We start from the raw sequence: 24,340 nt of genomic DNA on the forward strand, positions 1-24,340 counted from the left end.
AAGCTTTGCAAGCTTCCGGAGATACTGTAGCGTATGCAGCCATGTCCCTCCATCGAGCAATCGTGCGGAGCGCACGGACGGGCTGTGGTACGCGGCCGCTGACTCTTGAGCGAGCGCGACGCCGTGTAACAGGRAGCACATGCTGTGTCCAACAAGAACGGAACTAGCCCGCGAGAGCCTTTTCAACAAGCGTCCTGCTCTCATCCGTCATGGGTAAATGCAGCGCCATGTCCTGGCCCTCTTTGGACATCTTGCCCCAGGTCTTTTGCAAAATAGTCATGAGTTTTGATTCGTCATGCTTCGTCTGGAACTCGTCAAACTGGTCGTCTAAAAAGACAAGGCAGGCCACGTCCTCCAGGACCTGCACCTCTTCCTCGCCTTGTTTCAGGCCCTCTTTCTCAATGAGGGCTATGCATCTGTCGATATCGTCTGTACTGTATCCGCATTCTTTCAGTATCTGTCCGACCAGCTCGGCCTGGCGTTTCTTGAGGTATGTTCTCCATTGATGGTATCCAAGTTTCGTCATGGGATAGGAAGATCTATTTGTAAAGCGAGGAGTGTTAGCAACTGTTTATACGTAATAACATGTGTTGCCCGTGCTCTCGCCCTGTGAGGATGACGAAGCTGCCTGCATATCCCTTCATGGCGTGAAAGCATCGGCGTGAACTTGCGAGACAAGCCTCACAAGCCTCTTGCCATTGATGCTTAAGTCAAACATACCTCGGGACCTCCCATCGTCTGAAGTGCTGACCACAAATTGCCAGCCTCAGCACGTCCGAGGCATTGGGTGCCCGCTTCGAGAGGTACGACTCCATCTTCTGTGAGTAATGCGATTCATACGGGACCTCAGAGCCATCGCTGGTCTTTTGCTTGGTCGGGTCTTCATCGTGTGCCGCGTATATCTTACTACGAGCAGCTTCGAATCTATCCGCCATGGTGGATATGGTTGTGTGGTGTTGCGAGAACAGACGGACCATATTCATTCACTGCAATGCTCCCGTCGCCGATAACGATTGACCCTGGATCTGATCTCCACCCAATCTGATTGGATCGTCTAGCTGCATCGGATGCCGGCATCCAGCGCCCTAGCGCCCGAGCACGATGCAGGGATCGTCGCTTCGCGCGGCTTCGAAAAAAAATACATCGCACGGATGTGGCCAAGTCATACGACGGGTCCCGTCGAGTCGACTGGACAATGTTAGCCGGGCCCAACCTCTGCTGCTCCCCGCGTCGCATTAGTGGCCGCCGCAAGAAAGAGCAGCATCGGGTGTGCCTCTTGCAGAGTGATCGTCATGCACGCAATGCGTAATAAGAAACAGGTACTGTGGAGACTCTGGAAAAGGTTTCCAGAGCTATCAGAAAGCCTTTCACCTTCTGCCCTGCTTCTTCATTGCGTGCCGGCTAAGGGAGAGTATATGTATTGAGGGATTTATTCTCCGGCACCAACAGCATTTCCCTTTCCCCCCTCAACCAATCCTCATCATGAGCTCCAATGGAAAAGCAGATCGCTTGGCGGAGACGGGCAGCAACTATCCTTCGATTGCCTCATCACATGCCAAGGGAAGCAACGTGGAGATCCTCACCTTTGATGGGCCAAATGATGAGAGATGTCCCTACAACTGGAGCCCTTCTCGCAAATGGCTCGTGGCGTCAATAGCCTTGCTTGGCACACTTACCCTACCTCTGTGAGTATCGCGGGGAGATTCTCAGGGCGACACGTGCTGATGATGTTCTCGTCAGAAACGGAACCTCAATTACGGTTGCTGCAGATGAGATCAACGCTCAATTCGGCGTGAGCGATACGTCCACCTTCACCAACAGTTATTGGACTGTCACAAGCTGGACTCTAGGCRGAGCTGTCTTCATCATCGTTGGTCTTCCCTTGATGGAAGATACTGGTGTAAGAATAGGCTACCTAGCCAGCTACATTTGCTTTTTCCTCATGGTCATTCCCCAAGCAGTAGCGCAGAACTTTGCAACCTTGGTGGTGACTCGTTTCTTCTCGGGCGGTTTCGTTGCACTGCTAGCCAATACGATTGCCAGTATGATTCCGGATCTGTGGGAGGGGGATGCAGCAAGAAGTCTCCCAGTTGGCCTCTACATCCTGTTCGTTTGTTGACGATGCAACTGTGTCGAAACGATTAGCTAACGATGCTGTAGCTTCTTTCTCGTGTCGAGCACGCTGGGACCTCCTTTATTCGCCGGCGTCGTGCAGTACACCAATTGGAGGTGGATCTTCTACATCCAGCTCATCCTATATGGCGCTCTGTTCCCCCTGTTCTTGTTCTTCGTCAAGGAGACGCGTCACCACATCATCCTCCGCCAACATGCCAAGGCCATTCGCAAACAGACCGGAAAGCCAGTGTACAGCGCCGAAGAGGTCGACTCCCCACCCCTGCGTACGAGAATGTATGAAGCCGTCACGCGACCCGGAAAACTCCTCTGCACCGAACCTGTACTCATGTGCTGTACACTCTGGTCGGCGTTTAGCTTCGGCACCGTGTTCTTCTTCACTCAATCAGTCGAACAGGTCTACCAAGGCCTGTACGGATGGTCGGAATTCCAGTGCGGATATGTGCAAGGTGCTGTAGTGATTGGCGAGATTCTGGGCTGGGTTGCATCTCTCTACGGATCACACCTCTTCCTCAAGTCTGCCGAGCGCAACACCGAAACTCCCGGACGGCCCATTCCAGAAGCCAGACTCTACGTCTCAGTATTTGGATCCTTCTTTGGCATCACCGGCGGCATGTTCGTATACGCATGGACCTCCTATCCCCACATTCACTGGATCGCCCCAACAATAGGCCTAGCCATGGTTGGCTTTGGTATTCAAATCGTCGTTTCAGCCGTCGCGGACTACGTAACAGATGCGTATGCCGACTCTGGCGTAGCCGGCTCAGCGATCAGTGCAGTCGCTGCTGGTGAAGATGTCGTAGCCGGCTTACTTCCGCTGGCGACGCAATCAATGTACAAGACATTGGGTTTCAATTGGGCCAGCACTCTTCTTGGACTCATCGCTCTGTTGATAAGTTTTGCGCCCGTGATTTTCATCTGGAAAGGACAGCAGATCAGAGAACGAAGCGAGTTTATGAAATCAGCGGGAAAGAACGGGTTGCGAAATAGTGATGAGACGACTTTGTCAGAAAAGTGAGGTAGAGACTGGAAACAACAGTGTCATTCAATGTTCATCAGAGAGACGTCGATCAAGGATGGGAAAGCATATTAGTGAATCTTCTAATGATGAATTGTATGCGTACAGCCAAAAGCTTCATTTCTCGGGCCAACCAGGTCCGTCATGCTCAGCCAGTTCCTTGTTGGTCCAATCCCAAAGCTCATCCGTCAACTTTTGACTGGTCGCGTTTTGCGTGCGGTATTTATTTATCCCAACCGGTTCATAATACTCTCCGTTCTTGATACTGCTTTTCTCGGCAACTGCAGTCCAGAGACCACTTCTTGCCCCCTTTTCCACCGAAACTGCCGTGAGCCAAACGACCAATTTGGCAATAAGATTCAGTATCATGCTGACACCATCTGCTTTCTGCCAGATTTCGCTCTTCACGGTCCCCGGATGATGGCTCGTTGTCGTGATTTCAGGATATACTTGTGCCAATTTACGTGCGAAGAGAATGTTTGCCAGCTTTGAATGGCCAGAGCGGGCCATTGGACTCATAGACTCCGCTGTAGTTTTCATCAAGTCCAGTTGAAGACCTTTTTTGGGCGCCAGTTTGTGGGCACCAATACCCGTCGTGACCAGTACACGTACATCTGAATCTGGAAGCTTCTGCGTGGCGAGTAGCGTGGGCATCAAGAGCTGGGTGAGGAGAGTGTGGCCGACGTGATTGATGCCAAAATGAGCCTCGAATCCATCTTCTGTGAGACTAGGCGCTATACCAGCAACACCGGCATTAAGGAATAGAAGATCAAGGCGAGTGCTCATGGAGTCAAATTCTGCCGCGCATTTCCTGATGCTGGCAAAAGAGGACAGATCCAGTTGCAGGGGYGTGATTTTCGCATTCGGATGTTGCTTGTGAATGGAGTCGATGAGTGCTTGTGCAGCGGGCATCCTTCGCGCGCAGAGATATATGCATTCTGGATTGTGAGCTGCTAGAGCTCTGACATATTCGGCCCCGATTCCCGCGTTTCCTGGCAGCTGTTAGCTCCTCATTCGCCATAGAATGGATCAAACATGCCTCCTGTGACGAGGACTACCTTCCCTTCGAGRGAGGGAATGTCTTTACTGAGATTGAACGCGACCATCGCGTGGGCAAAGTTGGCTGATGGCAGTGATCTCAGTGCGCGGATGGAAGACGTGTGCAAAGTGAGAGAGGGTGTAATCTAGGGGCGGTTGACTCCACTCAAGTACACCTCTTGCTTCTTTCCGCGATTTCGCTTGCATGGCAGTGCTATCTGTACCATCCTCCTGGCCGCGACTTGATTGGCTGCACCCAGGCGATGCTGAGAAACGACGGAGTGGGAATCAGGTCAATGCCGTCTCATCGCCATAGAGCCAAGAGCAGCGCTGTGCAAAGTACCCGATCCCGCTCTCAGACTATCAGTTCGCGATTGGATTGGTCGTGATGCCTGTCTTTCTCCCACCATAGCCCGGGATGTAGCCGGCCGGGTCGCCAAGAGCCCAGGGGTCGACCCATGGCCGCTGAGAGTAGGAAGTTACGTCAGAGGAGGAAGACGATGTTTAATGCAGAGGGAGTAGCGGGCATTAATTCGGTGCACGGAAATGTCGTCCTTTGCCCGTTCCGTGAGTAGATATGTCACATTGTGCCAGATGTAGCCAACGTTGCCCATCCGTGTGAAGTCAGTCCTTTGGGCATTCGGGTATCACCGTGCAAATGAGCAATGTGGAGTATTGAGCATAGAAGTAAATGATCAGGTTTCGAAGACATACCACTGCATCCTAAGCTGCTGGAGCAAATCAGCAATCAGCGACGGTATCTTGAACCGCGTTTTACATCCACTCAAGGTTCGACATTGCGAAATATCAACTAGAGGCTCGCGCCTCGCGATAGGTGGTCGGATCCGCGCCGCCAATGTTGAGTCGGTGGTCGGATTCTCACTGCTAGTGTCACAACGGTGGTCGGTTTTGCGCTACCAAAATCGCGACAGCAGTCCGTGCGTTGTACAAGAGTTGAAAAGAGGGGGATTGGCGCGTATTCAGATGGACGGCGTTTTCGTCACTGTAACCAGTCATCATGGTATAGCACAGCCAAAGCATCCTACTCGTATCCGTCAGGTACGGGCGCTGCGTTGACTTCTGCGATGGATATCTTCCAATGGATGATGTGTCTTGCAGAGGAACGTCCAGTGAATGCCACCCTTCGTTGGCCAATCGCGAAATGGGTTTCGAAGGAGGCGTTCGGTCCAAGCAGCTTGTCAGATCGTCGCTTCGGACCGTGCTTGCGACAGACGAGACTCAGGAGGCCGAAGTACCCCTGGAAAATGGTATGTGGATACCTCGCGGCCCGGCGCCAAAGTTGCGGGATCGCGGGCTGATGTTAAAGGCACATTAGCATTACATTCGAATAATCTATCATTCCAGTGCGCATGTGCACAAAACGACAGGTCCATTCCCCCCAAGCTCCGCGCTCAAAATCGAAACCATCAATCAACTGCACTTGATTCCTTCAACGGTGGACGCCCACCAATCGCTGTGCACATTGAATGAGATCGTCAGCGTTCAGCTTGCTTGACAGATTCCTCCACGGCTTGCTGGACATCCTCTCCAGCGTCCCTCGCTTTTGCCACTACATCCGCGGCCTTCTCCGCTGTGAAGTCCACAATGGCTCCAGATTTGCCCTGGTCTCTGTCAGTTTCGGTACTCGCATATCGCATTTCACGCTCACGTCCACGTCAAGCGTGTTCCGCTGTCTGCTTTTGGGGGATTGAATACTTACCATAGCGTCCGTGTCCTCGTCTTCTTTACGCGGGAACCAGGGGATGGAGTCGCTAGACTCTGTCATGCTATACTCAGCCTTGACGCCTGGTCGCAGATCTTGACTGGCCTGCATGATGTCGTCTTGCTTGGAAGCAGACTCGGTTGCAGGATCAGAACCAGAAGTGAGCGCGCTCGCATTCAAGTCTTCTTCTGCTTTGAAACCTGGCCGTGCAGCTTGTGAGTCTGCTAGAACCTTCTCCTGCGTTTGGGCAGACTCGCTCGCATCKCTGGACTCAGACTTGATCATAGACGCATCTGCCAGCTCTTGCGACTTCTCTTTCAGGCTCTCGGCTCCGTTGTTGATCGACTTCTTGGACTTCTCTGACAGATCTTGCGTCTTCTTTTGCGCCTTCTGCGAAAGATCTTTGGCCTTCGTCTGAGCCTTCTCCGATAGTTCGCCAGCCTTCTGCTGGACAGACCTCGCCTCCTTTAGCGTGCCATCTTTCAACGCCTTCATGTCTTTGCGGAGAATCTCATCTTCGAGCTTGGAGATCTTGTCCTCCGCTCTTCGGCCGGTCTGTTCAATCTTTTCCTCGGTCTTAATCTTCGCTTCTTTGCCAGAATCCCGTGTCTGCTTAGCAGCTTGTCTGATGTTGCGAGGCTTACCATAGTTGGTGTACGCGCGGACAAAGAATCGTCCAAAGAGCCAGGTTAGGGGTGCAAGGTAGAAAAGGTTTAGGTAGATGGCAAAAGCTTCGCCCGAAGTATCAATGCAGTTGACTTTGGTCAATTCTGTACGCCACTTTGTCTCATACGAAGGCTCCGTACGCTCATTAAACGCCTGGATCTGTTCATGAATGATCTCGTTGAGTGGCTCGCCCTGTTTGTTCGTTACGTGCTCTGCAATGCCCTCTTCTCCGATGGCCCGCAAGATGATCTTCTTGGCGAGAGCGAGCAGCGTTCCAGAAGCAGCTGGCGATTCGATCACTTTGGACGCCGTCGAGGAGGCCGCAGAAGCAGCAGAGCTGACACTGGATACCGCGGCTTTTACGACAGAGGCTACCTGGTACGGTGTGGCGATTGGCACATCATATTTGATGAAGAGATGAGCGGCGGCGTAGGAGGCTCCCCAGATGAATTGGGCGATTTGCATCGTGGTTAGAAGTCGCTTGAGAGGGGTTGGAACGCGAATTCCAACAGCACTTATCGTGAAGTAAGTGTACTTTAGCTTGGTCAGCTCCCGGTCAATTGTTCGGATGTCATCAGCGACTTACCATCAAACCGTGAATGAACGAATTGACGAATACAAACATCCAGATGGGGGGACTCATGTAGCGAATGCCAGCCCACATGCACAGCATGGCTCCAGCATGATGATATGTCTGCAGAGTCGCGCTGCGCTTGCCCTTGGAAAGAATGATCAAAGTGTCCAAGACCTCGTAGAACTTGCTGACGTAGAACATCCAGCCCCAGAAGGCCAAACCCTCATTCCACAGGCGGCCCACATCCATGGGGTCTGGGTTACCATCATACCCCAGCTTGATAGCAGTGTTCTTCACCTCCCAGATGTTGACTGTTGCATTGTACGTAGCAGCGTCACCAAGTCCTCGCGGACCGTGAATCTTGCAAAAGGCATCGGCGACTCCGGCTAGGCCTGTGTTGCTACCGGCTTCGGGCCATACCTGGATAGCGGCGCGAAGCATGGCGAAAAAGGTAGCGGCGGAGTAAATTGTAAGCAAAGCATTGTGGGCAACGACGAAGCGCTTGAACAGCGGTGACCTGGATATGGCCCATGGCTTGTGGTCGCGACGCTCATTGTAGGCGTTGAGGTAGAGAACGCTGACGACGTATATGCTCGCAATGGTAATGGGAACTGCAGGATGTAGTGCAGCGTTGAACAGGTCCTTGTCGATGCCGAATGGCGAGCGGAATGTGCGCTCACCGATGGGCGGCGGCAGCGCATTGGGACGCGTCAGTGGCCAACCAAAGGAGAAGGAAGGCGGCGTGGTGAGGTGCACATGCGGTCCGACATCTCCGCTGCTCAATTTCCAGTCCATGGCGCGCGGACAATCTTCGTCACGGTGCGTTGATCGCAAGTGCTCTAATGCAAGGTTCTTATTGTTTCAAGCTCGCGCGGGCCGCGCAAGGTCGCTTTTGTAGTTGCGCCAAGAGTCGCGGTGTGTCACTCCGCGTCGTGAATTATTGAAAAGTTCGTCTGTCGAGAGGGTCGTTGAAGAGGATGTAAAAGTTGACAAGAAAGGCGCGTCCTTCGCTCGTCCCAACATTTCGTACCTGCCTTGGAGCGCGCTAGGGCTACCAGCTTTTGAGATCAGACGGGATCAGTGACGTCAGGTCGCGTCGGGAAAGTTTAATCGACTGTACACAGCATCATCACATCGCTTTCACAATCACGCATTACTTTTCTGGTCACATTCCAATTTTCATTCCCAAGTCGTCAGCTCAAACAAGATGTCACAAGGACAAAAGGCAGCCGATGAGATCAAAGGGGGCTTCAAGGCAATCGGTGTATGTGATAGCAATAGACATAATGAAGAGATCTGCTGGCTAACCAGGTCAAAGGATCTTGGCGAGGGCATTCGAAAGAATGTCAACAGTTTCGCTGATAATCTCGCTGATGGAAAGACACACGAGAGTACTGGCTTTTCCTCGGACGCAAAGGCTGCTGGCGAACAAGTCAACAAAGGGCTTGAGAATGCAGGGAAAACAGGCAATGTAACGACGGGAACCACTTATACCAAAGATACCAGCGGCTCGCATTGACCAGATCGAGCTATTGTAAGATTTCAGCGAAGATACAGTTCAAAGATCCTTCACAGGCGCATCTCCCTTGACATCGCCACTTCCATACTTTCTCACTTCCTCCTTTGCAGCACCCTTATCCTTCTCGAAATACGCCACCTCATCGCTCGACATGATCTTGCTGACGTTATCAGCCTGCCACTTCTTGAAAGTGAATCCTGGGCCCTCGTGACTGTAGTCCTTCTCGTTCGCTTGGTCTTTATGATATTTCACTTGAATGAAATCGCTGTCCACGGTCGCCGGATCCAAACTCAAGCTCACCAGCGCGTTTATCGTTGCGGTCTTGGGAATGAGTTTGAACGTCCACGATTGCTCGTTCTTGAATTGAATGAGATTTGGCTCGTTGACGACAATTTCGTAACCCTCGTTCTTGGAGGCTTTGAAAAACTTGGGCAGGGCGAACCATTGGCCAGCCATCTTGTATCTGTCGTTGGCATAGACAAATTGATCATCGTAGACGCAATCTGGCGTGTAACGCTCGACGCGTTTGACGGTAGGCTCGCATGAGTACAAGGCGATGATATCGTCGATCAATGATTGGCGTGCTGGACTCAGCGGCAGTGACTTCGATGGATCGGGATGCCAATCATCGGTGGAAGACGTTTGTCGGACCTCATGCTGTTCTCCTGGGGCGTTGCTGGACATGATCTAGTAAAGCGTTGCGAGAATCTTGAAACTTGGTGTGCGACGATGAAAAGATAAAGAAATGTGGAGGTATCGAAGCAGATATCTAGAACGCAGAGAGGCAGTCAAGAGATGGATGGCTTTGTATTGTAACCACATAGAGGGAACGAATGGAACATACCTCGCACGCTGGTGACGTAAATGATGTCGTGGAGTGCGGTCATCTCCCGTCTGGATCAGCTGCTTACTTTGTATGCGGCGTTGGGAACGCACAGTATGAGATAATGAGATCAAAATGACGAGGATGAGGTTCGACGTGACAAAGGATTGGGCGGCGGTGAGCGGCTTCACTTGGCGCAGAATTGCAGCGTTGCTTCACTTCAGGCTGAGACCATACACTTTCTTTCGCTTAACAGTGATATTGTTGCGTATTAGCCTCGTCGCTTGTCGTCAGCCGCTATCATTCATGGCATCTTCGCAGCACTCTCGAAACTCCCATGCAGTTGGATATGCTCTGGCAGTCTCACGCATCACTTCTTTCCAGAGAGCCAATTTTTTGGCTCGCAGGAAGCCAATGGGGGTCTCTGTACGTGCTGCGTCGAGTCCTTATACAGTCGTTAAGTCGTCATCATCATCTCCATTCATCTGGGAATCCATTGCGGTCAGGTTCACCATCACTTCTCCAGCGCTTGAACGGCCTCGTCAAAGTCTGCTATATCGTCTGATCTCCGTGCTGGTCCTCCCCACTTGATCATACCGTCTTCAGAGACTGCAAACGATCCTGCAGTTTGCCATCTACGCCATGCCAAAGACTATTAGAAGATGTCCTAAGGTGCTATAGAATTAATGTTTGTTACAACTCACCGGCTCCCACTTTCCGTTGGGCGATTTGATATGCCTTCCTTACTCAGGGTGTAGACACTTGATAGCGCCCGAGGGTCGAGGATGTGAGCCCAGCCTGACACACCCAATCCCTGTGGTCAAGTGTTAGGATGCGTAATAGGACAGAGGGTAAATTCGGCAACGACTGACCCATGCTGAATAGGCCTCCTTCTCGCTATCAACGATGATCCTCAAGTTTCCAGGCTCACTTCCGTGCTGTGGTAGAGAACTCAGCCAAGTTTGAGTGTCCTTTTCGGCAGAATGCGAGACCGCAATGAAATCAATGTCTCGATGGATTTTAGCTGCCTCTCGGATCCTAATAAAAGTCTTCTCGGCGAATGGGCATCCGCAGTGTCGTAGAAAGGTGATGATGGTGCGCTTGTTCGGCTCGAGTGTGATCAAGGGAGTGATTGGTGCCGGTTGTCCTATCTTGGGAGGCTCAGCTGTCTCCGGGTTGCTGGGAGTGAGCCATGAGTAGAACTCAGAAGTGATTGTCATCTTGCGATAGAGTCCGGTGGATTGATGCGAATGAAAATATGACCATGGATGTATTCAGTTCACACGGCATCACATGGAGAAACGGCCAACACGGCCTCACATCCTCACGATGGGGTAAACGAAGTGACGTCATGCTACTTACTACACTAAAATACCTTTAGTTTCGTGTCGTCGTAGAACGATGTGGTGGTGTTAAGGACATTTCTTACTCAAACCGCAAGAAGTTCACATGGCAGGCCGACATGATATTGCCGGCTCCGCTCCTCCAGATACACCACACATACCTATAAGGTTGAACTCTATCGGCCTTCCCCTCTTGTCACGCCATCGCAGCCCAAGATTCGCGACATTGTGTGAATACATATGTACCATAGAGTATCAGCAGGACAGCATGCAGTTTGGATGAGTAGTCGAGGTGTGTATCTGATCATTCAACCGCAATCCCATTACAGACATGGCATCCCTTCGCTCTATCATCCCTCGTGTGGCCAAACCAAGCAGAATCGCAGCGAGGACTTTCACCACGACGATTGCAAGAAGACAGACGATTCCATTTGAGGTCCGCGGCGTGGGAAATGGCGTTTCCCAAGATGTCTCTGTGAAGGGCTCCTCGCACCGAATCAATACAGACGCATACCCTGCGTTCGGCGGCAAAGATGCTTCTCCATCGCCTCTACACTTCAATTTGACGGCGCYGTCTTCTTGCACGCAGGTCACTGGTTCTATAGTAGCCAAAGATCTGGGAATCGAGCTGGGCAAATGGGATGTTACAGTGGGAGGCCAGCTGGATCCCAGCGTTCTGGTTGGGGGTGAGGAAGGAAACGCGAACTGGAAGGCTATTAGTTTGGGTGTAAAGGTTGAGAGTAATGCCGGAAAGGATGAGTTCGAGAAGTTTGCCAAGGAGACGGAGAGGAGATGTCCTGTTACCCAGTTGGTACGTGATTTCGGGATCCACGTTTTCTGGTCATCGTGCTCGATTCTGACTTCATCGCAGTTTAAGCGGAGTGGTGTTGAGTGGAGTAGCGACTGGCGAAACGCGAACAAGTGAGGTGCCGACCATCTGCTCGGATATATCAAGGGTAAGATGTCATTCGTTGTCTGTGCGAATAATCTGGGATGCCAGAAGGCAGCTTCAGAGTCCTGCAGACATCCGTCTATCGCATAAAATTGTGCCGGAGATTGCATCGTCGGCCCGCGCGGCTTCTCTGCGGCAGACGATCCGCGACGATCAATGCTTGTTTGACTCCCAGCTCCAACTTTGATTCTCACTTGTACATAAATCCCACAAATGACGAGCTCAGTACAACCGGGCTGTGGGCAGCATGCGCCGAGTCTCCGACCCTGACGGCAGGATCAGAGCAGGTATTCGAATGACAACGCACAGACCCAGACAAGCTCAAAGACGCCAGTATGAGCGGACCCACCTTCCGGCCCTCAGATATGCTTCAACCTCAGATAGCCTAATGGAACCGCACATGTCGTTACCACTCCATCAACTGCCGTACTCACTCTTCGACAACTCCAGATCTGTCCCAGTACCCAAGCGCTGACATCTTGCGCATTGTTTCGCCGTGCCTCACCTAGATCGAAGGCCGGCTGCCAGATGCATTTCGGAAGCGGTAGATTAGGATCCCGCCTCACAGGAAATGCATCAATCATCTGGGATCGGAACTGACTCGCGCCGCCGACTTCCGACCTGCTGAAGCTGTCCCGCCTTGGGATGCAACTCAAATAAGACTTGMAATGTCATCTTCTTCCCATCTACAATTTCTTCGTAGATTTTGAATATTCGTCAAGAGATACACCATGACTCAATCACCCGACTATGGCAACCGTCTGCTTAACGAAGTCGTCACTCGATTTGCCCATGATGAGCCCAGCAAAACGTGGATCTCCGTTCCGCGACATCCAACGGACTCAACTCAGGGCTGGGAAGACGTATCCTTCGCTCGCTGTCTGGCTGCAATCGATTACATGGCGTGGGAGCTGGAGAAAGGAATCGGTAGAGGCACCGGATCTACCACAATCGCATACGTTGGTCCGAACGATTCCAGATATTGCATCTTTTATCTTGGTAAATCGTTGGAGCTCATCTAGCTACATGCCTCCCGCTAATCATTCTCGGTACAGCCGCCATAAAAGCTGGATACACAGTATGTACCTCTTGTTCATCGTTGAATCGCTTCACTTCTCACACTCTTAGGCTTTATACATTTCCCCTCGCAACGCAGTCGAAGCTCAACAATCCCTTTTCAACGACACAGACTGCCAGTTCCTTTGCCACTCTCGAGAATTCGAACAGGCCGCGGGGAAGTGGACGACCGGCACTAAGGTAAAAACTTTCCTTATGAGCGAAGAGGGCCAATACCTCAACGCCAAGGATGTTCCCTTGCATCCATTCAAGTCAAAGCCGGCCTCGGAGTGCGCTATGGAGACGGCCGTGATCCTGCATACCAGCGGCAGCACCTCATTGCCAAAGTATGCAAAATATCACCAACTGCCGAGGATCTGCTAACCTTCAATAGACCCATCCCGTGGCGACATGGCGCTTTGATGGCCTGCGACGCCTCCAATGGTGCTCCACCTAAGCAGGGTCGCGAGCAGAGTTTCAAAGAAATGATGTCTACGAAAAGGATGTTCATGACAAGTAGGAATGACTTATCGACTTGCGAATTGTCTCTAGTTACTTACCATGACACTAGTGCCTATGTTCCACGCTTCCGGAATGTGTTGCGGTGTAAGTAACTACTTGCCTCTGATAATCATACTATTGCTGATGAGTACGATTTGCCATTGCCAGGCTGTATTCTCTGTCTACGGGGTATGCTCTCGCTATCTCCAACTGACTACTCAACGCTAACAAGGCTGGCTAAAGGAAGTGGTGATATGCATGCCGCCATCCGGCAGACCAGTGACCGTGGATGTGGTGATTGAGGGACTCCGCTACTCTGGCGCCACGGCCGTCATGCCACCTCCATCAGTGTACGAAGAGCTGGCCGTCATTCCAGAGGCATTGGAACTACTGAAGCCTCTCGAAATGGCGTTGACAGCTGGCGGTTAGCGTCGAAACCCACTATGTATTGTCGAGAGCCTCTGCTGACCGTGCTAGGWGCTATCGCGTCCCATCCAGCGACCCTCCTCCGAGAAGCCGGCATCAAAATGGCCAATCATATTGGGTCTACTGAAACGGTACCGCTGGGATTACTTGAAACCACACCAGAAGAGTTTCCATGGTTTGCATTTGACGACGAATATACGGGCATCGATTGGCGTGATGCTAACGTCCCGGGTCGAGAAGTGTATGAGATGGTCATCGTACGGAAGAAGGACTGGTCAAAGCAAGGCGTCTTCTGGAATTTCCCAGAGTTGGACGAGTACAGGACGAATGATCTCTTCGAAAAGCATCCCACGACGCCGATGCTTTGGCGTACGATTGGTACGTTGATGATTATCATATGTAAATGCGATTTCGAAACTAATGCGGGAATGCAGGAAGAGCCGACAATGTCATCGTCAGCATTTCCATTGCTCAATCTTGCTTGTTGTAAGATGTTCTGACACTGCTGCTTTCAGGTCTTTTCGAATGGCGAGAAATTGAGTCCGGGTGAATTCGAGGGCAAGGTTTCGGGGCATCCAAAGGTCAAGGGTGCATTGGTTGTGTGAGTTGCCTGGGTGTTGGTAACATTTCTTTGTGAGTGTACTGATTGGAGTTCCAGAGGATCCGGGAAGTTTCAAGCTGCAATCATCATAGAGCCCCGCGAGGATCCAGAGAGCTCAGAAGAAGGAGAAAAGTTGATCGACGAGGTGTGGCCAATAGTTTCCGCCGTCAATCAGACGACTCCGACACAAGGACAGATTGGAAGACAATGTATTCGGCTGACGACGCCAGGAAAGCCATTCCCGCGTGTTCGTACTCCCATCGCCCGTCCCAGTTTCTAAATGCTGACCCTATTTAGGCGGGTAAAGGTACGATCCAACGCGGTGCGGCCGTCATTCTGTACAAGGATGAGATCGAAAAGTTCTACGAAGCGCTGGAAAGCTCCGTGCCGGCGATGGAGTCTTTCGATACGGACTCTTTGGAATCCTTCACGGCATCCGTCGTCAAGKCCTTCAATACTACCCTTGCAGGCGAAGGAGCAGGACATCTCGAGGCAGACTCGGACTTTTTTGAGCTTGGCATGAATTCGCTGCAAGTGCTCACTCTGTCGAGGATTCTCAAAGCTGGGATTTCTCAGTCGGACCTTGAACTGGACGAGGCGAAAGTGGCGCCACGAGCCTTTTACAATCTTAACACCACTAGGCGCCTGTGCACTGCTTTGTACAACCCGTCTGATGCCCAAGCCGAGCATGTCTCTGTTGAGGCAGAGATGAAAGCCATGGTGGACAAGTCCGTGAACTTTCATTCCTTGGCTGCGGACTGATGCTAACATGATTTTCAAGGTATACCAGTGGACTCCATACCCTCGATGCCGCTCCTAAGACCGACTCTAAACGATGCGACAAGATGACCATCACGGTCACCGGCACTACGGGTGCATTGGGCTCATACCTCCTCCATTTCATGATCCTCGACCCCAAGATAAAGAGCATCTTCGCCATTAACCGCACTGAAGATGCAGCTGCACGACAAAAGGAACGCAATGATAGTCAGGGACTCTCTACCGACTTTAGTAAGGTCAGTTTCGTCAAAGCAGACCTCTCTCAGGACCGGCTCGGACTGGATGAAGCAACATACGCCATCATTCAGCGCGAGACAGACCGAATCATCCACAACGCGTGGCCCGTGAATTTCAATTGGACACTCACTTCATTTGAACCGTACGTCCGTGGAGTCCGCCATCTCATCGACTGTTCCGCAAACAGCGCGAAGCGGCCAAACATTGTCTTCATCTCGTCCATCGGCACAGTCGGAGGCTGGGATTCCGCCGATCCAGTCCCAGAGGCTCCGCTTGGAGATTTCAAACTTGCTCAACCAGGTTACGGGCAGAGCAAACTCGTCTCCAGCTCGATTTTAGATGCAGCCGGAGAGGCTGGAGTCCCCAGTACTATCATTCGGACGGGCCAAATTGCCGGACCAACAACTACTCAGGGAGTGTGGAACCGGCATGAATGGCTGCCCACAATTGTGAAGAGCTCTCTCTACTTGGGTGTTCTTCCCAACGGGCTTGGTTCGAATGGTGACGCGATTGACTGGAGTCCCGTAGACCCACTGGCGAAGTTTGTGCTGGAGTTGGGGGATTCGCAAGGCTACTTCCACGGCGTATGTCCTCGAATCACCACGTGGGCAAAGCTGGTGCCTGCGTTGCGAGACTTCTACGGCGAACGCATCAAGAAGGAGGTGTCGTTCAAGGAATGGCTGGGGCTCTTGAAGGAAAGTGCAGTCAATGCAGACGCGGTGAAGATGGCGGAGAATCCCGGCATCAAGTTGGTGGACACATTTGAGGCGTTTGCGGCTGGAGAAGGTCGTACTCCGAAGCGGTTTGCGACTGAGCGGGCGTGTGAGGCAAGCGCTACCCTCCGTGACTTGCCGGCTGTTACCCCGGATTTGATGACACTCTGGGCGAAGCAGTGGGCGTTTTGATGATGTGCTTCCATTCAGAGCAGAACCCTCAGTCCCAGTCTCCACCTCAAACTCGATATAAGGTACATATACATGGAAGGATTTGCGCTTCTTTCATCTACTTTCCATCAGTCTTTCACATCGCTCACACTGTTACTTGCTCCCATCATCATCTGACTGACAGGAAGATGGCTGCCGGAGCAGCACCCGGAGCCGGGGAGGTGGAACAATCTCCACGTGCCGTCCAGATGAGGTGGGCAAGAAGAAGAATAATAATGAATGGCACCTCCACGCACGCGCCATAGTTTTAAACGTACCGCACACGCCGCACACACGCCGTACACTCCGGATCATCACAGGGTCTCAGGATTACTCACACCGCCCGGCCGGCCCGCAAACAGCACCCTCCATTTCCATCCGCGGAGTCAGGTCGGCGTTCGCACGATTATTGGCATTGCATTGTGCCACCACGAGACATTTTGCGAATGACCAGCGGCCGTGACATCCGTAAAACCACATGTCCCCGGGATTTTGCCAAAAGGTTGCGGGCGGCTTATCATCAGCGGTGCGTGCAGGCTGATGATAAGCCGCTCGCTCGCTCGCGAAAACGCCGAGTCTGGAGAAAGGAATGGGGTGAGTAATACCATGTGATCTTCAATTCTGCTTCCATTAGAACTACTCAATGCCTGTACTTTCATGTCACATTTCTGTTTGACCTTACATCGATTCAAAGACTTGAAGTTGTCTTCTCCTCCTCCCTACGAGGTTCCATCACAACAAAGATGATCTCCAAACTCCCCAAAGAAAGAATCCAAACCACGCCTCAGGTCTACCTACGATGGGCAGTTCGAGATGACATTCCAGCCATCAGCAGAATCCTCCACCGCAATTTCCTCGTGTTTGAATTACATGATCACACAGCTCCGGAGAGAAGGGAGAGGCCGGAGGAATTCTACGTGTTTACTCTCAACCGCGTCCGCAAATTCTTCGTGCAACCCGGATTCCGATTCATGGTAGCCGAACGACGAGATCTAGGACTTTCCGAGCAGAATCAGAAATCCGAAATCATGGGATTCGCAGGATGGGAGACCCAAGGTCGTGAGAATCCCCTCACAAAAGAATGGTCGCAATCAGACGGTGGCTGGCTCACACACATTGAACGCCAGCTCATCGATATTGAAATCCTTCATCATCGATATTTCCAAAGCGACATTTTTGACTACGGAGCTTTCAAAAAGATTATAGATGTGTTGCATGCAAGCTACGAAGATCTAGAATGCCTGCGATCGAATATCCACTTGCAATTCCTCTTCGTCGATCCCGCGTGGCAAAAAGGACATGGGGTTGGAAATAAGCTACTTCAATGGGGATTGGATGTATCAGATCAGCTCGGCGTGCCCGTTGTTCTTGAGGCGAGTTTGGCTGGACATGGTTTCTACCTCAAAAAGGGATTTACATGCCATGCAAAAGTCCTGATCGATATCAAGCCGGAAAAAGCGTATGAGACGCCTATTATGATCTATCAGCCTGGAGCGGGCTCTAGAAAGGCGATTGGTCAATGAAATTGGACTGCTGGGACGCCTGCTGGACGATGTGCCGAATGGAGTCATTCTGTGGAGTCCTGATTCCAAGACGCCTGGACGGGACGTTACGTGGTGCTGGTACTGGCTGTCAGGATTGAAAGGTAGAATAATTCCTTTTAGCGATTCAAATCTTGCGGCCCGCTGATCCCGAAAGCAGACTGTAGAGGTAGAAGTCCAGCAGTGGCACGCTTATAATACAGCCAAAGTATTCAAGTTATCAAGAGAGAATGTGAGCCTGCCAAACACTTAATTCCTTCCGAGGAAATCCAAAAAAGTGACAGCCAGACTTCCAAGACGAAAATTGCAAATTTTGGTTGCCAATTGTACGAATATTCGCCACGACCCGTCTACTACTTGACCTCAATGCGGCTCATCTTCATCTTGTGAGAAATTCTCTCTAGAACACAATCAGCAGGTCAAGAGCAGAGAAGTCATGAGGAACCCAAACCCACCTAGCCCATAGACTCTTCAATCGTAGTAATTCTCCTTTATAGAACCGCCACCACACCTGGTGTGAAAACTCGGCTTTGATACCTTCGCCTCCACTGGAACATCCTCCCGCACAAAAGACATGTAAGGACGTTGGTGAAGGAGACTAGGCAGGTGATGTACCTGGGATGAGTTAATAATAAGAAGACGTTCTATGCCTTGGCTGGAGAAACCACAAACCACTTTTTCCATTCCGCGAAGTTTTCGAGGATTCGATACATCATCTTTGCCAAATGTAATGTAAATAGGTCGTGTGGAGTTAGATTCCGCTCGAGCTTTTTCAAGAGCTGCCTCTCACTTAGAAACACTCCTTCAACTTTACCGTCTTCGAGACGGTCCGCAGAACTCGGCGAAAGGTGTGTTGCATTATGGTTTTCGTTGTAGAGAGACGACGCCTTGGTTTCCATCTTTTACTATATCACATTGTGTTCGGAGAAGAAGGACCGCGATGTAGATAGTAGATAGATTGGAGCTAAAAGTCGTCGAAGAAGGTTCACGCCATACTTATGGCAGAGATGACGCTGGTGACCCTGGAAATCATGAACATTCCATTTGTTTTTGTTCACGAGCTGGTCGAACATCCGCTGATCCTGATCAGTGTTTGATATCGTTTCTCATTTGCGTTGTTACAGCCGAAAAAGATCGTGAGATGCGAATACTATCCGCTTCCCGTCTTCGATAATTCGCAAAAGACCGCTCCTTTCCGAATTGGCCATCTCGATTTCATGTCAGAGTCGGTGTTGCGATCTTGTCCCATCTCACATAATCTTGAACAAGAACCAGCACGAAGTCAGACATGCGGTCTGGTATCTCTAACGAGGGACTCGGTGCGCCAGCCGCAATATGGCCACCATGTGGGCAGAACTCGCACCCCACCGCATGAACTCCAGACTCAGGCTTAAGTGTCTGCAATACATTCGAACATATGCCAAGAGCATCGAATGCTTGTCCGACCTTGGCCAAATGCTTAAATCGCTAGAATCATACCGTGCCGCAACATCACCATCCATAAGTCTCGGTGAACAAATAAATCCCCTGAGCGTTGGTACCCTTGTGTACCGCACGTTCATCCGCGAGGCTGGCGACATAGGTGCGACTTTCTGCAGCAATCGAGAGTCCTCCACATACAACAACAGCAGTCTCGCCTAGCGCCTGTTCAACCGCCGGGCGAATAATGGAATCGAGTGTCGGGCGTCCATGTCTTCTGCTCAAAACTGGAGTAGTCTGTCTTCTGGGGCTATGCCGTGACGGTGACAGAGGTGCACTATCGTTCTCCATTGAAGGGATGCTTGAAGTGCTCGATCGTTCCTCCTTTGAATCGCAGATGGCGCTGACAACAGCCTTCTTGGTCATGGTAGTCATCTCGACCCAATTGTTCGGGGGAGTAGAGCGAGTGACATGGATATGAATTTGTGATTTCAACTCCAGATCATGCGAATGCTCGATTAGCGCCTCCAGCTCTTCTCGAAACCAGCCGTAGTGATCCTCGGTGCGCACAATCCAGTGAAGCTCAATGTTCCGTACACACCCGCGCTCTCGAATCGCATCGTGAAGCAGTGGAACAACAAAGGCGGCCCCGGAAGAGCAAGCAATCAGTACTACAGTCTCGTAGTGCGATAGTCGGGGCGGAGTACCCCACGGACCGCTCACGAAAGCGCGACGACGACGACCGGTCCCAGCATCTTTCGAAGCTGCTTTGAAGACGCTGCGAGAGAAGCCCGAACGAGCCTGTATGAGGATGCTCAAGCTGTTCACAGTCACCCCACCAATATCTCGAGGCGCACTTGCGATGGTGAAGGGATGCGTCTCAAACACACGCAGGCTCGGGATGTTGAGATAGATGTGCTGGCCAGCGTTCCAAGAAAAGTCGACGTTTTGAACTGTGACCCGGGTGACATCTCCGGGCAGAGACTCTAGATGTACCGTGTAGCCAGGAACCTTGCTCTTCAGTCGTCCGAGTAGGTGAGTATTTTGAAGTACACCATGGATTATACGTCCACCCCAATCGAAAGCGAGAAAGGCGACCGATATCCAAATGTTATATCGGGCTTTCAAGGGTACGTGGACAAACAACAGCCAAAGCATCACTCCTGCGCCAGCGATATGCTGGACGACGAAAAGCTCATAGCTAAGTGCACGGAAGAAGCCAAATCCCGATAGTATCATCCACGTCAGAACACCCCAAGCTGCAAACCCCCATTTCACCATCGGCATAAAGCTCATCTGAGCAGTGACAATATCGTAAATCGCCCATGAGTGGTAGAAAAACGACCAGTGGACGACCACGGTCAGGAACAGTGTCCTCGCTGCCCATCGATGAAGCCAGTTGAAGCGTTCATAGCTGATACCGGTGAGCAGTGTGATGGGGTTCAACTTGCACGACAGCAGATACAGGAACGGAACCTGGGATACGGACACCCACGCGGCGCGGTATCCAACTTTTTCCCATTGATATACGTACTGCGGGTCGTCCTTCTGTATGATTGTGTTATCCCACAAGAACGAAAGAATGACGATCCAGTAGACTCCGAGGAGCAGCCATCGTCCAACGGGCAGTGGGGTGAAGTACCTGCTTAYTCTCCCCGTGAAGTACAACGGCTGTGGGTAGAGCAGCTCTCTGGTGACTGCGGTCGCTGTTGCATACGCCTGAGACAGCAATCCTGTTGGTCTCGATGGGATGAGTGCGCCTTTGCTTTGGGTATGCAGGCGCAATCTTTGCTTGACCTGTAGAGCATTCGCCGTTCGGATGGCAGCTAGTATCCCGACACAGGCAGCAATACCATACCAGTAGTGGAGTCCATAGTCCTGATCAGTCCAAGCGTTCCCGGAGCTGGAGGAATGTCCCGAGTGGTCCATGTCCATATCCATATCCATTGCGAATTTGACCGCAGAACCTCAAGAGAGGGTCCGATTCGTGATGAAGTTGCTGCTGTAGTATCCCAAGTGGCGCCGGTCAGGTGTGATTGCAGGCGAGGCGATAGCGGAAGGCGAGTCCTTTGTCATCATTGGCAGGGCACTGCACTGGATCAACTTTTGCTTCGTGTCACTCCGACGGGATGCTCCAATCAATCGCGGAGAGCGGTGGTGAGAGAAGCAGCTTTGAGCAAGATGGCGTTTCCGGGGGCCGGTCCAGGCTTCATTCCCTTGTCCTTGCCGAGATTTCTGAGCAAGTATCCCCACGAAGCTTGAAAGCCGGCGGGCGGCTTTCGGATGGAACCAGCATACAGGAGGTTGCCATCTTAAGATGCAATCTAAATTAACGTGCTGGCCATGCACTCCCCCCAGTCGTCGGGATAGTATAATAATAAACCATTGAATCTCGTCTCACCTCTGTTTTGAAACGGACCCGCCGAACCTCGTTTGCCATCACCCAAAAGCAAACTTTTAATCCAACTAAACAATCATCAACATGCGCTCCTTCTTGCTCGGTCTGGCCACTGCGAGCCTCGCAGCTGCTCACTTCCAGCTGAAATATCCCGCTGCGGGTTTCGACGATGATCTCGAGGGCACAGGCCCATGCGGTGGCGTAACACCAGTAGTCGATTCAGGCAGTCCAGAGATCACAGTCGACCAGTTCGCGGTCCAGGTATTACACTCCTTGACATCTTGCCATTGCATGCCGCTGAACCTGAAGCCAGATATTCACAAGCCATCCAATGGGCAACTTTTCCTTTTTCGCGACGACCAATGTTGCTGAGCCGTACAATTTCACAGAAATCGTACCATCCGTCAAGAGTACGTCGCTAGAGATCCTGTATTATTATCAATCGCATTCTGACAACTTCTCCAGCAACCGGAGCCGGAGACTTCTGCCTGACTTCCATCAGTCTTCCAAGCGACTGGGCCGGCAAGCAGGGCATTCTCCAAGTCGTTGACCAGGGACCTGACGGCGTGCTATACCAGGTATGTATTTGCTCTCTGCTACCTGACGCAGCCTTGCCCCGTACTTACTATCCATAGTGCGCACCTGTCCGCTTCGTCGAGGGAGCAAACAGCACAGCGGGACCATCCTGCAAGAACGCTTCGTCGTTCGCGGCAGAATGGACTAGCGCGACGACAACTGGCGAGGAGACAAACACCACCTCATCATCTGCCGGAGCGGCGACTTCGACTCCAGCCGGTGCGGGCGCTGCTCTCAAGGCCGGTGTGGGAAGTGTACTAGGATTTGGTCTTCTGGCTGCAGCTCTCGCGTTGTGATTGGCGTTATCACGCTCTGTGACGCAACACGTTGAATCTGAAATATTAATGGTGCTCGACGCGTCGTGCCTCCTTCATCACCTCTTCTCATGATGTATAAGTGATGGATGATGCAGGAAGGGAAAGGATCGCGAGCTCAAAACCTGAAAGCCGCCAACGGCAAATGCAGATCCCGTGAACATCATTCCGAGACAACCACACATTCGAACAATCGTAGGTGCACTTCAACCAGCGAGCAATGACCACGAACATGTGCAGTCGTTTGAAGTCGTTAAAATTGTAGAGAAAGAAGACAACACATCCCAGCGGGAGTTTCTATGCACAAAGCTGCGAGGCAGCATATCGTCAAACCCGTACTCCAAATTCCCGCCATGCGATCTGAGTTGCGTGTTGAGACATCGAAAACTCCACGATATGCTCATCCCATGCGTATGATCCGTGCGTGTCATCGGCCAAATATCGCTCAAATCGCCAACCTGCCATGCTGTCCTGCGTAATGCAGAAACGCCCGCTCCAAAGCTTTAACAACACGACCCGGTCCAAACCCGATCTTATCGGTTTTCCAAATCGTCAAGAGCCCTCGCTCGACTGTCGTGGATATAGCCGCTGCTAGCGGTGCTAGAGTTACTCTCACTCCTTGCAAATGTCACTCGGCGGGGCGTTGCTGAAAGGTCCATGGGTGTCTTCAACGGCGAAGCTTGCTGACTGGATGTGCTACTCTGTGGAGGATGCTGAGAATTGTGAGGCGAGCCCAACTGCCATAACGCTTGGAGAGCTTCTTGCTCGGCTGCCTTTGTTTGCGTCTCTGTCCTAATGGTTGGTGGACGACGCGGATGGTCGCTACTCGGGGTTCTTGGAGGAGACATGGCCGTGCTGTTGTAGCCCCCAGGCTGTGAGGATGAAAATTGAATGTGCGATTGCTGGCTGGATCCAGGACGGATGTCCAGTGCTGGCTGCAAGCTGGGTTGATAGGGTTGCTGCGGTTGGGAGTACTGCATGTGGTAGGTACCAGAGTGTCGTTTGGAAGGTGGCGCAGACACATCTTGCGCTCCTGTATTGTATATCCTGTCGTACATGGAGAGGTTGGCGGCTCCGTTGCTCAGTCTGCTGGTGTTGGGTCGTGATTCGACTTGCGTCATGCTGGCTCTGTTGTTACGGGCACGGGCGGCTAGATGCTCAACCTCGTTCAGTGATTTATGCTCCCAGCCGTGTTGAACTTTGAGGAACGCATATCCGAGACGTTCTTTGAGACTCGCTGCCAGCTCTCCAGCCCTGCTTCCCGACGACGCGGTCGATTCCCTTCGCGACCGCTGATCGATGGGATAATTGCTGCCCAGACTGGGTGCATTCTTGACGTGTCCATTGGCCGTACGTTTCGTCCCGACCGTGACCGGAGACGTTATAGACATGGGACTCGCCAGCGCTGAGTGGTTGTTCGCATGAGCAGAGCTGGGCTCTTCCGGAGTTAACGCTCGAGACGCGTTAGCCGCCGCGTCGTCGCGAGATAGGGAGGATGGGGAGGTAAGTTCGGTGTGTGTGGTCGCCTGAGTCGCCTGGGATACATTGCTGCTGACGAAAGACTCCTGCGAAGCGGGTTGGGACAGCGAGGGAGGCTGCTCACTAACGCGTGTCGTGGTCCGTCGCGCCTCGGGTTGCAGTTCGCCAGGATATGAAGGGGCGCGCGGAAGTTCGCCAGTGTATGTGGTCCTCGCCGTCATAGTCTCCATGGTGTATTTCTCCCAGTAAGTGGCAGCGGTGGTGGACTGGAAGGCGCGGCGAATGCTCTGCAGCGGTCCG

General features: G+C 51.9%; 13 protein-coding genes; 6 read left to right on the top strand and 7 right to left on the bottom strand.

Annotated features, from left to right (window-relative positions):
* Window positions 1-163: 163 nt before the first annotated feature.
* Window positions 164-935, bottom strand: RCC_05816 (related to CYB2-L-lactate dehydrogenase (cytochrome b2); the record flags this gene model as incomplete). XM_023771081.1 has 2 exons in its annotated part: window positions 164-539; window positions 721-935. The coding sequence occupies 2 exons, from the start codon at window positions 933-935 to the stop codon at window positions 164-166; spliced, it is 591 nt and encodes a 196-aa protein (XP_023626849.1).
* A 547-nt stretch (window positions 936-1,482) lies between these two features.
* Window positions 1,483-3,151, top strand: RCC_05817 (related to synaptic vesicle transporter SVOP and related transporters (major facilitator superfamily); the record flags this gene model as incomplete). XM_023771082.1 has 3 exons in its annotated part: window positions 1,483-1,685; window positions 1,741-2,106; window positions 2,161-3,151. The coding sequence occupies 3 exons, from the start codon at window positions 1,483-1,485 to the stop codon at window positions 3,149-3,151; spliced, it is 1,560 nt and encodes a 519-aa protein (XP_023626850.1).
* A 117-nt stretch (window positions 3,152-3,268) lies between these two features.
* On the bottom strand, window positions 3,269-3,937 carry RCC_05818 (related to alcohol dehydrogenase homolog Bli-4; the record flags this gene model as incomplete). The annotated part of the gene is made up of 1 exon (XM_023771083.1): window positions 3,269-3,937. One exon carries the CDS (start codon window positions 3,935-3,937, stop codon window positions 3,269-3,271), a length of 669 nt encoding a protein of 222 aa, XP_023626851.1.
* Window positions 3,938-5,685: 1,748 nt separating this feature from the next.
* RCC_05819 (related to fatty acid elongation protein) lies at window positions 5,686-7,947 on the bottom strand (the record flags this gene model as incomplete). XM_023771084.1 has 3 exons in its annotated part: window positions 5,686-5,811; window positions 5,910-7,112; window positions 7,165-7,947. 3 exons carry the CDS (start codon window positions 7,945-7,947, stop codon window positions 5,686-5,688), a joined length of 2,112 nt encoding a protein of 703 aa, XP_023626852.1.
* Window positions 7,948-8,359: 412 nt separating this feature from the next.
* On the top strand, window positions 8,360-8,671 carry RCC_05820 (uncharacterized protein; the record flags this gene model as incomplete). XM_023771085.1 has 2 exons in its annotated part: window positions 8,360-8,416; window positions 8,471-8,671. The coding sequence occupies 2 exons, from the start codon at window positions 8,360-8,362 to the stop codon at window positions 8,669-8,671; spliced, it is 258 nt and encodes an 85-aa protein (XP_023626853.1).
* Window positions 8,672-8,710: 39 nt separating this feature from the next.
* Window positions 8,711-9,355, bottom strand: RCC_05821 (uncharacterized protein; the record flags this gene model as incomplete). The annotated part of the gene is made up of 1 exon (XM_023771086.1): window positions 8,711-9,355. One exon carries the CDS (start codon window positions 9,353-9,355, stop codon window positions 8,711-8,713), a length of 645 nt encoding a protein of 214 aa, XP_023626854.1.
* A 653-nt stretch (window positions 9,356-10,008) lies between these two features.
* On the bottom strand, window positions 10,009-10,714 carry RCC_05822 (uncharacterized protein; the record flags this gene model as incomplete). XM_023771087.1 has 3 exons in its annotated part: window positions 10,009-10,129; window positions 10,199-10,308; window positions 10,367-10,714. The coding sequence occupies 3 exons, from the start codon at window positions 10,712-10,714 to the stop codon at window positions 10,009-10,011; spliced, it is 579 nt and encodes a 192-aa protein (XP_023626855.1).
* A 454-nt stretch (window positions 10,715-11,168) lies between these two features.
* On the top strand, window positions 11,169-11,762 carry RCC_05823 (uncharacterized protein; the record flags this gene model as incomplete). XM_023771088.1 has 2 exons in its annotated part: window positions 11,169-11,648; window positions 11,709-11,762. 2 exons carry the CDS (start codon window positions 11,169-11,171, stop codon window positions 11,760-11,762), a joined length of 534 nt encoding a protein of 177 aa, XP_023626856.1.
* A 758-nt stretch (window positions 11,763-12,520) lies between these two features.
* Window positions 12,521-16,295, top strand: RCC_05824 (related to nonribosomal peptide synthetase MxcG (component of the myxochelin iron transport regulon); the record flags this gene model as incomplete). XM_023771089.1 has 13 exons in its annotated part: window positions 12,521-12,788; window positions 12,845-12,867; window positions 12,918-13,192; window positions 13,240-13,361; window positions 13,417-13,451; window positions 13,515-13,535; window positions 13,590-13,770; window positions 13,845-14,150; window positions 14,207-14,226; window positions 14,288-14,373; window positions 14,431-14,620; window positions 14,671-15,101; window positions 15,155-16,295. The coding sequence occupies 13 exons, from the start codon at window positions 12,521-12,523 to the stop codon at window positions 16,293-16,295; spliced, it is 3,099 nt and encodes a 1,032-aa protein (XP_023626857.1).
* A 761-nt stretch (window positions 16,296-17,056) lies between these two features.
* On the top strand, window positions 17,057-17,836 carry RCC_05825 (uncharacterized protein; the record flags this gene model as incomplete). The annotated part of the gene is made up of 1 exon (XM_023771090.1): window positions 17,057-17,836. One exon carries the CDS (start codon window positions 17,057-17,059, stop codon window positions 17,834-17,836), a length of 780 nt encoding a protein of 259 aa, XP_023626858.1.
* A 1,509-nt stretch (window positions 17,837-19,345) lies between these two features.
* On the bottom strand, window positions 19,346-21,147 carry RCC_05826 (uncharacterized protein; the record flags this gene model as incomplete). XM_023771091.1 has 3 exons in its annotated part: window positions 19,346-20,821; window positions 20,916-21,070; window positions 21,132-21,147. 3 exons carry the CDS (start codon window positions 21,145-21,147, stop codon window positions 19,346-19,348), a joined length of 1,647 nt encoding a protein of 548 aa, XP_023626859.1.
* Window positions 21,148-21,755: 608 nt separating this feature from the next.
* On the top strand, window positions 21,756-22,543 carry RCC_05827 (uncharacterized protein; the record flags this gene model as incomplete). XM_023771092.1 has 4 exons in its annotated part: window positions 21,756-21,932; window positions 21,985-22,081; window positions 22,137-22,249; window positions 22,307-22,543. 4 exons carry the CDS (start codon window positions 21,756-21,758, stop codon window positions 22,541-22,543), a joined length of 624 nt encoding a protein of 207 aa, XP_023626860.1.
* A 551-nt stretch (window positions 22,544-23,094) lies between these two features.
* Window positions 23,095-24,270, bottom strand: RCC_05828 (uncharacterized protein; the record flags this gene model as incomplete). The annotated part of the gene is made up of 1 exon (XM_023771093.1): window positions 23,095-24,270. The coding sequence occupies one exon, from the start codon at window positions 24,268-24,270 to the stop codon at window positions 23,095-23,097; it is 1,176 nt and encodes a 391-aa protein (XP_023626861.1).
* Between the last annotated feature and the right edge of the window lie 70 nt (window positions 24,271-24,340).

Source organism: Ramularia collo-cygni (genome assembly GCF_900074925.1).
Source record: "Ramularia collo-cygni strain URUG2 genome assembly, contig: RCC_scaffold08, whole genome shotgun sequence".
NCBI lineage: Eukaryota > Fungi > Ascomycota > Dothideomycetes > Mycosphaerellales > Mycosphaerellaceae > Ramularia > Ramularia collo-cygni.